This window comes from Cebus imitator, unplaced genomic scaffold (genome assembly GCF_001604975.1).
Source record: "Cebus imitator isolate Cc_AM_T3 unplaced genomic scaffold, Cebus_imitator-1.0 Scaffold73, whole genome shotgun sequence".
Classification (NCBI taxonomy): Eukaryota; Metazoa; Chordata; class Mammalia; order Primates; family Cebidae; genus Cebus; species Cebus imitator.
Genome location: NW_016107388.1, coordinates 2,025,294 through 2,039,775, shown reverse-complemented (window position 1 = coordinate 2,039,775; position 14,482 = coordinate 2,025,294). Strand labels below are relative to the sequence as shown.

At 34.0% G+C, this 14,482-nt stretch overlaps 1 protein-coding gene across 1 annotated transcript in view; it reads right to left on the bottom strand.

Annotated features, from left to right (window-relative positions):
• The window catches only part of SNTG1 (syntrophin gamma 1), a 610,136-nt gene that overhangs the window by 47,434 nt on the left and 548,220 nt on the right, over positions 1–14,482 (bottom strand). The window contains exons 16-17 of the mRNA XM_017531764.2: positions 13,518–13,670; positions 9,901–9,993 (exon numbers count right to left, since the gene is read on the bottom strand). Of these exons, the coding sequence (XP_017387253.1) occupies positions 9,901–9,993; positions 13,518–13,670 (246 nt within the window). The remainder of the gene's footprint in view (positions 1–9,900; positions 9,994–13,517; positions 13,671–14,482) is intronic.

Genomic DNA, 14,482 nt, shown 5'->3' with positions numbered 1-14,482 from the left:
TTGGTTCCATATGAAGTTTAATGTGGTTTTGTCCAGTTCTGTGAAGAAGGTCATTGGTAGCTTGATGGGGATAGCATTGAATCTATAATTACTTTGGGCAGTATGGTCATTTTCAGGATATTGATTCTTCCTAACAGTGAGCATGGAATGTTTCTCCATATGTTTGTGTCCTCTCTTATTTCCTTGAGCAGTGGTTTGTAGTTCTCCTTGAAGAGGTCTTTTACATTCTTTGTTAGTTGTATTCCTGAGTATTTTATTCTCTTTGTAGCAATTGTGAATGGGAGTTCACTCATGATTTGGCTCTCTGCTCTCTGTTAGTCCGTTATTGGTGTATAGAAATGCTTGTGATTTCTGCCCATTGATTTGGTATGCTGAAACTTTGCTGAGGTTGCTTATCAGTTGGAGGAGATTTGGGGCTGAGATGTTAGGGTCTTCTAAATATACAATTATGTTGTCTCCCATGGCAGAAAGAAGAAGGGCAAAATGGACTAGGGCATCACGTCAACTTCTTTTATAAGGGCACTGATTCCATTCATGAGGGCTTCCCAAAAGGCTCTCCTCCTAACACTATCACATTAGGTATTAGGTTCTAATGTATGAATTTTGAAGGAACACATTCATTCAAATCATAGCAAAGGGTTTTGTTTTTTGTTTTACTTGTTGGTATTGTTCCCTTTTTTCTGCAAACATGCTAAAATTTAGTCACATTAATAAATTGTATTATCAATTTTCTGTAGGAATCAACTCTTCCAGTTATTTCTTTTTAACATATGGACACATAGTTGCAGCTCAATGGTTAGTAAGGGTTCTAAAGAGAAAAACAAATGTGTATCCTGAGAGAGCTACATCTAGGTAAATATATTCTACAATCTAAGAAACAACCACTATCTCCATTCTCCTCAAAGTTATCTCCAGGCTGGCCCACTGACAGAGATTAAGCACTTCATAAAATAACTGCCAAATTAATAAATAAGTATCTGTATAGTTTTATTTTTGAGGCAGCACTGTTCTTCACATTTACTAATATGACTTCTAGAATTTAGGTACGAACTTTATTCATGTGAATTCTACGGACAGGACTGATCTACCCTCTCACTTGATAGTGGCCTCAACCACATGACATGTTTTGACTGACAGTGGGATTTTGCAGTTGTTCCCAATATAGAGACTAAAATAGAATTGCACGTTAAGGCTTTCTCTGTTCTGTCTTTGGCATTTAAAAGAAAAGAACATGTCTGGGCTAACCTTCCATTTTTAGAGAAGAATAAGGAATAATCAAAGGATGCTTGAGCCAACCATCCAAATTGCAGTCTTATAAATCAGCCTGTCCAGATCAATCTTCTGAATCCCACAGAAGAACAAGAAACAGATGTTTAATTTTATAAGGCAGTGATGCATAATCATTATGTGTTACATGGCAAACTTCTGGCCACTGCTGATGTAAGTGCCAACTCTTCAATATGAAGTCCAAAGCTCCTCAGATTTGGTGCCTATTTTTCTTTTGTGTGTCCTTCCCCACTTTTTCCTGCTCCGCTGTCAGTGTTCTCTCAAATCTCAGGAATTTCACACTTGCTTTTCAATCTTCCTTCACCATGTGCTTACTTAACCACCCAGGACCTCAAATTCTCAGGTGAAATGTATTTTTTTCCAACTATTGCCAATGGCCCCTTAACCTAGTTTGTGGCTTCCAGGTCATCTTGAACTCCCTGTGCTAAGAACCATTTAAACTCATGACTACTTGGTCAACATCAATCTTCATTAGGCTAAGAGAACAAAGACCTCTATTAAAGCACAGACCATAAGGAATGGAATGTAACAGACGAGGACTCTGCTGACTGGTTGATCAATACTTCTAGAAACGACAGTGCCCATCTGACGTCTTGAGAATGGTAGCAGTAGCAAAAGGTCACTGGTACTCATGTACTGCAGTGGGTGGAACGACCACACAGTGTGTAAGGGGGAGAAATGTCCATCTCTTTCTGAGGGCTCATCATGCAATTCTCACTGTGCAATGCACTTCACACACATTATCTTGCTTAAACTTTACTATAACCCTGTGAGAATGAAGAGAGTGAGGCTCATTGTGGCTGTGTGATTTGCAGAAGCAACTCCCTGATATGTTCTGAGAAACTTGAAAGAGAAAGAAAAAGCATGATAAAATTCCAGTTACAGATGAAAGGACAAGTTGTGGTTGAGACAAGATCTGTTGAAATATGGGGTAGCTGGAAACACTGCTTAAATGTTTCAGAATTTCTACCTTACATTTTATAGTTGATTATTTTTAACATATTATCTCAATTAATTTTAGAATAATGCTGTAAGAAAAAGCAAAGCTATATTATTCCCATTCAATTCATGCAAGTTTGAAGGATAATACTTTGAGTTACAAAACTTACAGAAATCAAAACTGATAATTTAAGCAAAGATAAACTAAAATACAATGAGAAAGTTTTAAGTCAATTATTCTTAATAATAAAAATAATAATCCAGAAAAATAGCATACATCAGAAGCCACAGAAAGGAAGAATAAAAAATTAAAAGACTTAAGGAAAAGGAAAAAAATATAAAACTTAAGGGTAAAAAAGTATATATTAGCCAAAGACCTTCTGACTCTTTGATTTTGTTTTTTCTATATTTGAATAATAAATATAGCAGTGAAGTATGTATTAATTTTCACAGTGCTCTCTAATGTCCTTATATATCAAGGAATGAATAAGGAAGACAGGAAATTTTATTTTTTATATAGCTTCCCAATAATATATTGCACGAAAACTTAGGTTAATATTTTTTTGAAAGTTCAATTTTTTCGAATGTCATTCAAAATACATTTTTTGAATGTTTACATGTTTTTGAATGTTTACATTTTTACTTTAGGGCTATCTTTGAAATACCTGAAGACTAGAAAAAAATTACCTGATGGATAGTTTCCCTAAATGTCTGAATTTGTTTCACAATAAATGCAATGTTCTTCATACTTCTAAAGCAAAGAAGAAATAATTTATCTGAAGAAGAACATAAAAATCACATCAAACAGATGTATTAGTCTGTGTTGTTGAGCTGTGAGTTGAATATTTAGAAAGAAAAAATAAATATGTAATTTGAAAATGCTAAGATTCATGTGAATATTGTCAGAGTTATAGGATAACGTGTATAGCAAAGATTTCTACTTTCATAGGAGACATTTCAAGAAATAGTTTATTTTGATATTAAAAAATTTTTTTCCCATTTATTTATTTTATTGCCTTTTAGGTTTTGGGGTACATGTGAAGAACATGCAAAATTGTTGCATAGGAACACATGTGGCAGTGTGATTTGCTGCCTTCCTCCCCATCACCTACGTCTGGCATTTCTCCCCTTGCTATCTCTCCCCAGCCTCCCACCCCCCACCGTCCCTATATTTTTAGTAACTGTCTTTTATGTGAAATAACTGAGATTATGGAATAATAACATAAAATGTAGGAAATAAAGGATTAATTCTATGTTGAGAAGTTTAGGCTATAAAATTCATATTATGATCATATAAATGCTTTATATAAAAAGTCTAAAGATGTATAATAAAATGTGTGTGTGTGTGTACATATCTGTGTACACAAGGGTCATACACGTTTTGGAGAAACAGTAGCTCAGAGCTCCTTCAGTTTATCAAAGTCATATCAAAGATTTTTTAAAAGGAAAAGGGCCATATTAACTTCATTTTTAATTTTATGTTGAAACATTCTAGAAACCAGTGTTGATTTAAAGGACTAAGTGGATTAAATGAAGTATTTAATGAACTTCAAATGTTAATATGTTAACAGTGAACTTCGTTATAAATCATAATTATTTTGGTAAAGAACTAAGTCCTCTAATTTTGTAGAAAACCTATGAAAAGCTAGAATGAAGTGATTTTGGCTAGGATTGTGTTGATTGTCTCTTATTGCACAGAATGTAAGTTTGCAAAATGAAGGTCATTTTACATGTGAGTGGATTTCAACAAACATCTCCCATAACAATGCTTTTAATGTATATATAAATTAACAAACATGACAAGCCCATAACAAGCACTTCCCTTTTATGTTTTCCTTAATAAAATTCCATTATTGTAAAAAAGTTTAAAAGTTATTCTTCTATAATAAGTTATGAGGGGAAACATAAACGCCCATTAATTGAGTCTTGCCCCCACCTCCTCAATGCAAGCTGTAAATCAGCTAGAGTGGTCTTTCCACTTTTTAAATTAGATTGTGGCTGAGCCATGCTGGAACTAGATCATGTGACCCAATCTATTTCTCCAGCTTTGCTCTCCCTACACACCCCCTGGAACGTTAACTTTCAGTTTTACTGATGTCTCTTTGTTCTGATGATATACTCTGATCATTTTCCACCCTCAATTCAAAATATTTGACTGTCATCCATGCATGTATTTTTTCTCAGGAATGTGATAGAGTGATAGATACCCAGTGGAGAACAGATTTCAAAAATCTGGAATCTGATTCTGTGAAGAAAGTCAATGGTAGCTTGATGGGAATAGCCTTGAATCTATAAATTACTTTGGGCAGCATGGCCATTTTCATGATATTGACTCTCTCTATACATGAGCATGATTTATTTTTCAATTTGTTTGTTTCCTCTCATATTTCCTGGAGCAGTGATTTGTAGTCCTTTTGGAAGAGGTCAAATCTCATATAGAACCAAAAATGAGCCCATATAGCCAATACAATCCTAACTAAAAAGATCAAAGCTGAAGTCGTCACACTATCTGACTTCAAACCATACTACAGGGCTACAATAACCAAAACAGCATGGTATTGGTACCAAAACGGAGATATAGATCAATGGAAAAGAACAGAGGCTTCAGAAATGACACCACACATCTACAACTATCTGATCTTTGACAAACCGTACAAAAACAAGCAATAGGGAAAGGATTCCCTATTTAATAAATGGTGTTGGGAAAACTGGCTAGCCATACGCAGAACACTGAATCTGGACCCCTTCCTTATACCTTATACAAAAATCAACTCAAGATGGATTAAAGACTTAAATCTAAGACTTAAAACTATAAAAACTTTAGAAGGAGATCTAGGCAATACCATTCAAGACATAGGCATGGGCATTGACTTTATGACTAAAACACCAAATGCAATTGCAACAAAAGCCAAAATTGATAAACGTAATCTCATTATAGTAAAGGGCTTCTGCACAGCAAAAGAAACTAGATATTAGACCTTTGTCAGATGGACAGATTGCAAAAACTTTCTCCCATTCGGTAGGTTGCCAGAGTGAACTTAAATTTACAAGAAAAAAAAAATTCGCATCAAAAAGTGGGCAAAGGATATGAATAGACACTTCTCAAAAGAAGACATTTATGTAGCCAACAAACATGAAAAAAAAGCTCACAATCACTGGTCATTAGAGAAATGCAAATCAAAACCACATTGAGATACCACATTACATCAGTTAGAATGATGATAACTAAAAAGTTAGGAAACAACAGATGCTGGTGAGGATGCAGAGAAATAGGAATGCTTTTATACTATTGGTGGGAGTGTAAATTAGTTAACCATTGTGGAACACAGTGTGGTGATTCTTCAAGGATCTAGAACTAGAAATATCATTTGACCCAGCAATCCCATTACTGGGTATATGCCCAAAGGATTAGAAATCATTCTACTATAAAGACATATGCACACAAATGTTTATTGCAGTACTATTTACAAGAGCAAAGACTTGCAATCAACCCAAATGCCCATCAATGATAGACTGGATAAAGAAAATGTGGCACATATACACCATGGAATACTAAGCAATCTAAAAAAAGGATGAGTTCATGTCCTTTGCAGGGACATGGATGAGGCTGGAAACCATCATTCTCAGTAGACTAACACAGGAACAGAAAACAAAACACCACATATTCTCACTCATAAATGGGAACTGAACAATGAGAACACATGGGCCTGTTGAGGAGTGGGGGCAAGGGGTGGGACAGCATTAGGACAAATACCTAATACCGTCAGGGTTTAAAACCTAAATGGCGGGTTGACAGGTGCAGCAAACCACCATGGCACACGCATACCTATGTAAAAAACCTGCATGTTCTGCACATGTATCACAGAACTTAAGGTATAATAAAAAAATTTTAAAAATTTTTAAAAGAATCTAAAAAACCACTTGGAATCTGGGTTTTGCCCAGATTGTCTAAATTTCAATTATATCTTATTCCATTAGTTTTCTATTGTCAAACACACATCTGACCATTTCTTTCCTATGCCTCAAACACTAAAAGTATTCTCCTGTTCTTAGAATCACATCCAAATTTCTTAATTTGATCTTTTTTCCAAATTTGGCTCTTAGATACCCACATACATGATCCCTCATCTCCTCTGCCCTCAAATTCCATGTCCTTCCTCACTTACAGATACCTGTCCGGATAGTTTCCCCTTTCTTGTCTCAATTTAAAGGAAACATCTGTGAAGACTGACATATATGTCCTCCCATGTCTCTCAAGAGACAGCAGGCATTCAATGAAGATTTATTTACAAATTGAATGAGTGTTTTGTAGATGCCACTGCTGAGGCTTCTGCTTAACTAGGGACTCTATAACTAGATATAATTAATTAATGCACATATACATATTTAATACAATATAATGGATACAAGACCATGCTTTTAGCTATGTAAATTATTTAAGTACAGTTAACATTATACTTTGACATAATAATAAGAATGCCCTTTTCTAACACTGAACAGGCTACATATTAATAAGGGTTAGAATTACAAAGAACAAGCTGAGCTGTACAGTAATGAACTTGTGAGGAAATCACCTAACAACTATAAGGGAACTGACAAATGCATTGCCTCCTGATATGCTGCTAATGTAAATGTAAGTATATGAAACTGAATGCTATTTAATAAGTCTTGTGCTCTGGCAAGTCAAGGGTAATCACTTTCTCTGGGAACTTCCAAGCACAGGTCATAAGCAATGAGAATTAGCTTGACATTCCCAGACATCCTTCTGTATCCAAACTTTTAGCGTTCCAGTGTAATATAAAATCATGCTGACTCTCATTCCCTGACATAAGAGATGCAGCAATTCTTTCCTTCATTGTCAGTGTATTAACAATACATTATCTGCTTTATATGGAGCTCAATTAATGACCCAGAATAGAGTCCACCCCTTTCCTGGAATCTCTACTTCATCACAAGACCTTTGGTTTGCCTCTGTGGTAACTTCAATGTTGGGGGACTTGATCAAGATGAAGCGCACAAGGACAAAGCACGTTCAGCTAAAGGATAAACCCTTCTGAATCCAAATATTTAAAACCCATGCTACATATAGTGTTAAGGATATTTTTCACATTCATATCACTTAGCAGAAAACAGATAGAAAATAACTAGATATTAACTATTTTAATAAAACATTTAAAAAACATGCTTTGATTTGTATGTAACAATTATCTTTTTCGTCATATTTAAAAATAACTTCCAGGTTCATCTGATGAAGGGGTGCAAGTTTCTTGCAGAAAGCCCCAGCTCAGTGATTTGCCCAGGAATCTCCATTTATACCTGCCCTCCTCTTTATGTCTGATAGAACTATTAATAGCTCCTACTTACATCCTCCAAGAGTCATAATCTGTGATGGACATTATAACCTTCTTCATTAATATGTATAGATTCCTTTTAGCCTCTCCCAATTCTCAGATTCCCTTGAAGGTAGATGCTTCCGATGATATAATCAGAAAATAGGACAGTGACTAGTATTCCTGAAGGCCTCTGGTGTTTCCTGAATATCAAGCTTGGACCAATTAAACTCTCATTTCCTACTAAACTGTTTGCCCCAAATGGTATCGTAATCATTCACTTAGACACTCCTGACTATTCACTCATTCCCAGAACATCCAGCAGAAGTAGACAGGAATGTCGGATAGGACATTGGTGTCATGATTTTCTCCCTTATGCACAGCCAACGGAACACTAACATAGCTAGCCTTAAAATAAACTCAGAATGGATTAATATACTCAGAATTATATTCATGTGAATTTTATTTTTCTCATTTGATAATGTAAGATTCTTTCACATTCATGTAATAGAGTTTGGTGACAATTCTGGGAATTATATTTTCTTTTTAAATCAGACTTTGACTTTTCTAGTGAGTGTAATTATTTATTTTTTGTTGTTGTTGTTGTTTATTTATTTATTTTTTTTGAGACAGAGTCTCACTCTGTCGTCAGGCACCAGGCTGGAGTGCAGTCATTGGTCTCGGCTCACTGCAACCTCTGCCTCCCGGGTTCAAGCAATTCTCCTGCCTCAGGCTCACACCACCACGCCCAGCTAATTTTTGTATTTTTTTAGTAGAAACGGGTCTTCACCACGTTGGCCAGGATGGTCTTGATCTCTTGACATCGTGATCCGCCCTCCTCAGCTTCCCAAAGGTATAATTTGTTACTAAGTTTATTTATAAAATTAATTTATTACTTATTTAACTATTTAATAATTCAGTTAGTTAATTTATCCAACTAATTTAACACTCAGGAGCCTATCTTGATTTGATGAGTATTCAAATAAAAAAAAATTTTAGTAATAAGACTAGTGCATGGCAGTCTCATTTGAGAGTTTTCAAGAGTTACTGGCATTTAAAACTCCTTATTCACAAAGTATTCTTTTGTCATGATGCAAATGCAACACATTAGATAGCCAAATCTCACTGGCAAATGTGTGCTAATTTTACAATGTTAAAAATAAATATTAACAATCTTCAAATAATGTGAGATATTGTAGGACAATGCCAGCTGCAGGATCATGAAGATTCCCAAGGCGAATGAGCACAGGGCAGCATCCTACCTGGACCCCACCATTAGATGTTCATCTTTCACAAATCAAGCACCCCCGACTGTCTCCTAGAGTCCATCTTTCTTACACATTTGTATAACTGTTTGATTTTGTTGGCATTTGCTTTAGAAAATCCTACACAATACTTAATTTCTAGGTAAAATATTTGTGTTCTGGTAAAGGATTGCTCATGAATCCCTAAAATTAGTGAGAAGGAACAAATCAATATATAGTCAAGCCCCACTTTGATGAAGGGGAAAATGGAATGGATCTAAAGAATCAATGTCCAAATGAGAGGGAAGAGAATGTCTTCCATGATGTCAAGAGCCCCAAGTCACAAACTGTAGCAGTGACTGTAAGCAGATGAGCAGTTGAATGGGGGTCAGTTGAACTTTACGATTACTTCCAATTAAAAATAATGATAATAATGTGCATTTGGCTTTGCCATTTTCCATCCATAGTCATCAAAGGTGGATTTTTTTAGGTATGACTGGCTGAGTAGTCACCCTTTGTCGTTCAATGTGCATCACTCCTAGAGATATATACTTAGGGAAAAGAACACCTCATAGAGCATAATGCTTATTAAGTAAAATGTTTATACAAGTTATACTCCCTAGCTAGAAACTAAACTTTACATTTTCACCATTCAATAATTCTAACATGTCAGCTATAATTCTTCAAAAAAAATTAATAAAAAACCTTTTTTTCCTTATTTTCATCTTGCAGAAGTTGATGCAGATAAAGTATAAATAAACATTTTTTTAAAAATTGCTTTTTGGGAAAGAAAATGTTCCTTCAATTATAAAGTCATATATTTAAGAAAAGGTAAAATGATGATAGCCAGCTAGCTAGCTACATAGATACATAGATAGATATACTTTCACATAGTTATAGTTTTGTGATACTACATTTGTTTTATTAAAAATTCAAACTTTTGTTAATTGAAGCATAATTTAACTTCCATTAACAAAAATGAGGATCTTAAATTTGACATGATGACAATTAAAATGCTGAAAAGAGTTATGAGGTATTTAAATTATTCCTGGATTAGAATGTTTGCAGCATATTTCTCAGAGCTGACCTGAACGCATTACCTTTGTTGCAGCATCAAAGCAGATAAATCCTGTGCTGAAGTCAATCGTGAGTCCCATTAGATGACTTTCTAGCACACATGCATAGGTCTTGCACTAGATAGAACAAAAAGTATTATTACTTTTTATGTTACTGATGCAATCTCAATATCAAGAACTATGTGACAGCTTCTCCAATAACTACTTTATACAATATCTAATTTAACATTAACAATAATTGTATAAAAAAGAAAGCCTTATCAACATTTTAGTGTTAATGAAACAGATGCTGAGAGTATTGGGTTTTATTTAACTTGCCAAGGTATATGCCTGGCCAAGGTTCCAATCCTGCTCCCCTAGCTTTGTCTTCACATTGTACTACACTGTCTGTCTTTGCTATACTGACAATAAAGGTGGTATATAAAAAGATTTAGGTGTAGGCAAGTTTATATTAAGCTGTTATATAATGTAGCCAAGCATCACCGCATTTTCAGTCAACTAAAAAAATAACTATTGTTAAATAGTAGTGTCTTGAATTCTCACAATATCAATTTCATGGATATTACTAAAAGAGATTCTCACACACACAAATACAGATTCAGTAACCAAGTCAAAAGAATGTATCTAGACTGTAAGAGTCTCTCTCTGTTTTCCCATATTGCACAAGCTATTCCTAAAGATATTTACCGCTTTCCAATGTATTTGTTTAGAACTACAGGTAATTCCTTAAAAATCAACAAGCAGTTACTTTTCACAATGAGATCTGATAATATAATAATTTTTCTTTTATAAATACTTTGGAAAGACTAGTAAATAAGGATACTGAAATACAAAGAAAACAGAATATAAATAAAATTTATAATAAAAATTTGAGGTTTATATGAAACACGATGTATTTTTACATCTATAAGCTTGTTTTATTTGCATTTACTTTTAATTTGCAGTGGAATATTCCAGTCATGAAAAATCTTTATGATTCATGTGCGAGATAAAAGAGAGAGAGACAGAGAGAGAAAGAAAGGAAGAAAATATTATCTGAGGCCAATTTTCAGCACCTATCCTTATATTGTATTTGTTTTTATAATATTATATATAAAACTACATTAATTGAATCCCATTTTGAATATAATCATGACTAAATACATCAAGTTGTCTTTACCAAAAATTACATTCATGTGTTTAAGCATTATTAGCATAGAAAAATTATAATAATGCAAAAATATTCTTTTAGAGTTGCCTTTTGTTAAAAAGCAGATTAAAGAACATAACAAGCCTCAAAAGTCCATTTTGGGGAGTAATTATATTTGTTTAATACATGAGCATTGTGCATGCTTACATCCACCCATTAGCACTTCATTAAAACTATTATCAACATTAAGAAATGTTTAAGGCTATAAAATTTCCTCCTAATTTAAACACAATGGTTTGCTAATTTCAAGTACTGTCATTTAAACAAGAAAATGTCAGGTGAAAACAAATTCGGTGCAGTGCATTAAAATTTTTCTATTAAGTTCAGCATCACAAATTAGATTTTCTCAATAATCATTAAATTGAAACGAATAGATGTGACATAAATTGAGACTCACTGAAGTTTCAATTTATATAGTGTCAAGTTCTGTAATTTATAATGTTAATAGCATATCATGAATATACATAACAAAGGTTTAATATTGAAATATTTAATTTGTTGTTTAATTTGTTTCATTAAAAACATTATCCAGAGAAAAATCAATAAATGCATTAACCTTTTTAAGGAAGTTCAAATGAGAAACACTTTAAAAGTCAATTGATTGATTTTTTTTTCTGCCTGTTTTACAATAGAACATATGTTCTTTCTTTAATTTCCTACCAACCAACAAGTAACGTTCTTCATGTAAATATATTCAAATACTTGAATTTTGAAAATAACACTACGAAAGTGTTCAGCCATTGATTTCTTATACAATAAACAAAAGGGAGTTATAAAATATGTAGAGCAACTGAAAGCTAAAAAGGCATTAAGTATGTTATTTTTCACTTCTGACACTTATCTTAAATTGCCACTGGGAATGGGTAAGGAGATAGTGCAGTGTATTTTTTGGATGTAAGTTTACAGAATACAAGGCCCAGATTCAAAGATTTTATCTCTATCTGGTTTATAAATATCAGGAAACTTAAAAAAGTACTAAATTGGAACCAAAATGTTAAAATTATCATGTAGTTGCTTCCAAGTGAAATGAACTATTGTAGAGAAATAATAATTTAAAAATCCTAAAAATATCAATTTTAAAGAACAAATTAAATTAAACTACAGTCAATTAAATTATATTTTAATACTTTAAATGGTCTTGGACGTTGACTTGAGATAAAATCATATTTAATATATTTTGATATTATAATATCTATTTTTTGAAATTCTATGAGTTAAATTGTAGAATTTTTTTTTACCTATTTAAGGCTTTTTAGATACTTGAAGATAAAAGCAGAGTTATTGAAAAGAGCCAAGTAAACAATTTGATAAACTGTAATTGGAGTTTTCTCCCTGTCCTCTTCCCCTGATTATAATGTCATACTGGTACGATTGATGTGTTGACTACATAGGTTTGTAGTCAGAGGATAGAAATCAGTTCAACATGTTGAAAAAACATGTATCCAACAATCCTGTCTTAGGCAAACACAACAGTATAGTCAATGCCATATTTGTTTTCAAACTTAGGCGTCCATGTGTGTATTTAGATCCTTGCTTTATGGATCCATTTGCATGCGGCAAGCACATGATAACCTTTCCATTTGTTCACAGGTCTATTTGAGGTCAGTCACAGAACCAGCTTTGGGAGACTGTTTCATTCAATAGTCTTGTGAATAATTGACTCTGAGGGCTCTATAAATTTGATCTAGGTGTAACATCACATTTAAGAAACAAAGCTCAATAAATATCTGTTGAATACTCATGATGCGTAAAATGAATTGGACTTTGGTTGGCATATTAATAAGACAATTTCAAACAGCTGATAATTTAGTGCAGAGGATGATAAGCGCATGTCACTCCAATACAACATAGACTGAGTGTGAGCAATCCTTAAAAAAACAGGCAAGTAGGTTATATTGTATTCAAAAGTGAGAAGAAGAGCCTTGTTTGAACAGGATAGTTGTAAGTGGAGTATTGGCAAGCATTGGGCAGGGTAGACTGGAAATCAGGAATGTGTTCCTGGATGATATGACCTTTAGAAACAAGTTTCAAAAACTCTTTGTGGCTTTGAATGACAAAGACAAAGGTAAGGCTTTCTAGAAGAAAGAGCATTGTGAGTAAATGAAGCCAACAGGCTGGAAATGAGGAGGTCATATTTGGAAAACCAGAAGTGACCCTGTCAACAATTAATTAAATCAGAGCATTTTCTATATGAGATTGAATTCAGAGCAATGTCTAATTAAAATTAGAAATATATTTTTGATTAGCAGTAGGAAATAGCCTGGAATGATCAAGTTGTGGAAAACTTAAAATTTTATTCAGAGCTGTATTGCTAATCACTAAACAAAAATGGCTAATGACTGAATGTCTTTGAGGAGGTCAAGACTCCCAGAACTGTATTTTCATACTACTTTGGAATGAATTGTCATGCATTTGAGAGAGGCACAGATCCCGTGGTCCTACAGACTCTCACCTGTATCCGTTCTACTTCTAGAAAGGTTGCTGTCTGGAAGGCTCTTTCCCACTGGGCGAGGTCACTTTCCAGCTCCACTGAGAAGTACAGGTCCTCCCCAGACTCCGACTGCACGGTGAAGCAGTGTTTCCGTCGGTCCAGCAGGTCACTGTCCTGGTGAAAACCTGGAGTTACACAGGCTGGTACACATCACTGCATATTGCTAACCTGGCCATTCCTGACTGCAGCAAGGCACGGAAGCCACAGTTAAAAAGATTAACATTGTGTGACTTCACCAAGTCTTCATTAAAATTTATTCCAGAACTCCAGGCTTCAAAGCCAATAACTAGCACATGAGACCTCAGTCTTTACACTGAAACATGTCCGTAAAATAGATTTTAGGGTTTCTGACATTAACTCTTACAAACAGTATAACCACCAAAGTATTTAACATACGAGCTTTGGTTTATTACCGTACAAAGGGCTGACACACTATCTCCTCCCTACCTTACATAACCATTATGATGTTGAAATCAAATAATGCTTATGTACATGTTTGCAAATTTGAAGAACTTTATAAGTAAGCTAAAATATTCTTCTCCATGAGAAATGAATAAAGAAATGAGCCTAACTTGTCTACAGCCATATTGCTTAAAAAGACAATGCATATTTACCTTACTTGTGTAACTATATTTTATTGTATCAAAAAGACAACTTTGATGCTAGCAATTTCTTGGTTTTACCAGAATTTTTCAGCTAAACTGTTCACAAATTTATATGTATTCCAATTTAAGAGATGTTAACATGAGAAAAAGCAGTGAAGCAAATAATTTATGAAACGGAGTAACCCAGTACAGCATGTCAGAGATAGCATTTTAAATACAGTCATGTGTCACATAAGGACGTTTGGGTTAATGATGAACTGCATATGAAATGGTGATCCTGTAAGGCTATAATGGAGCTGAAAACTTCCCATGCACTACCAA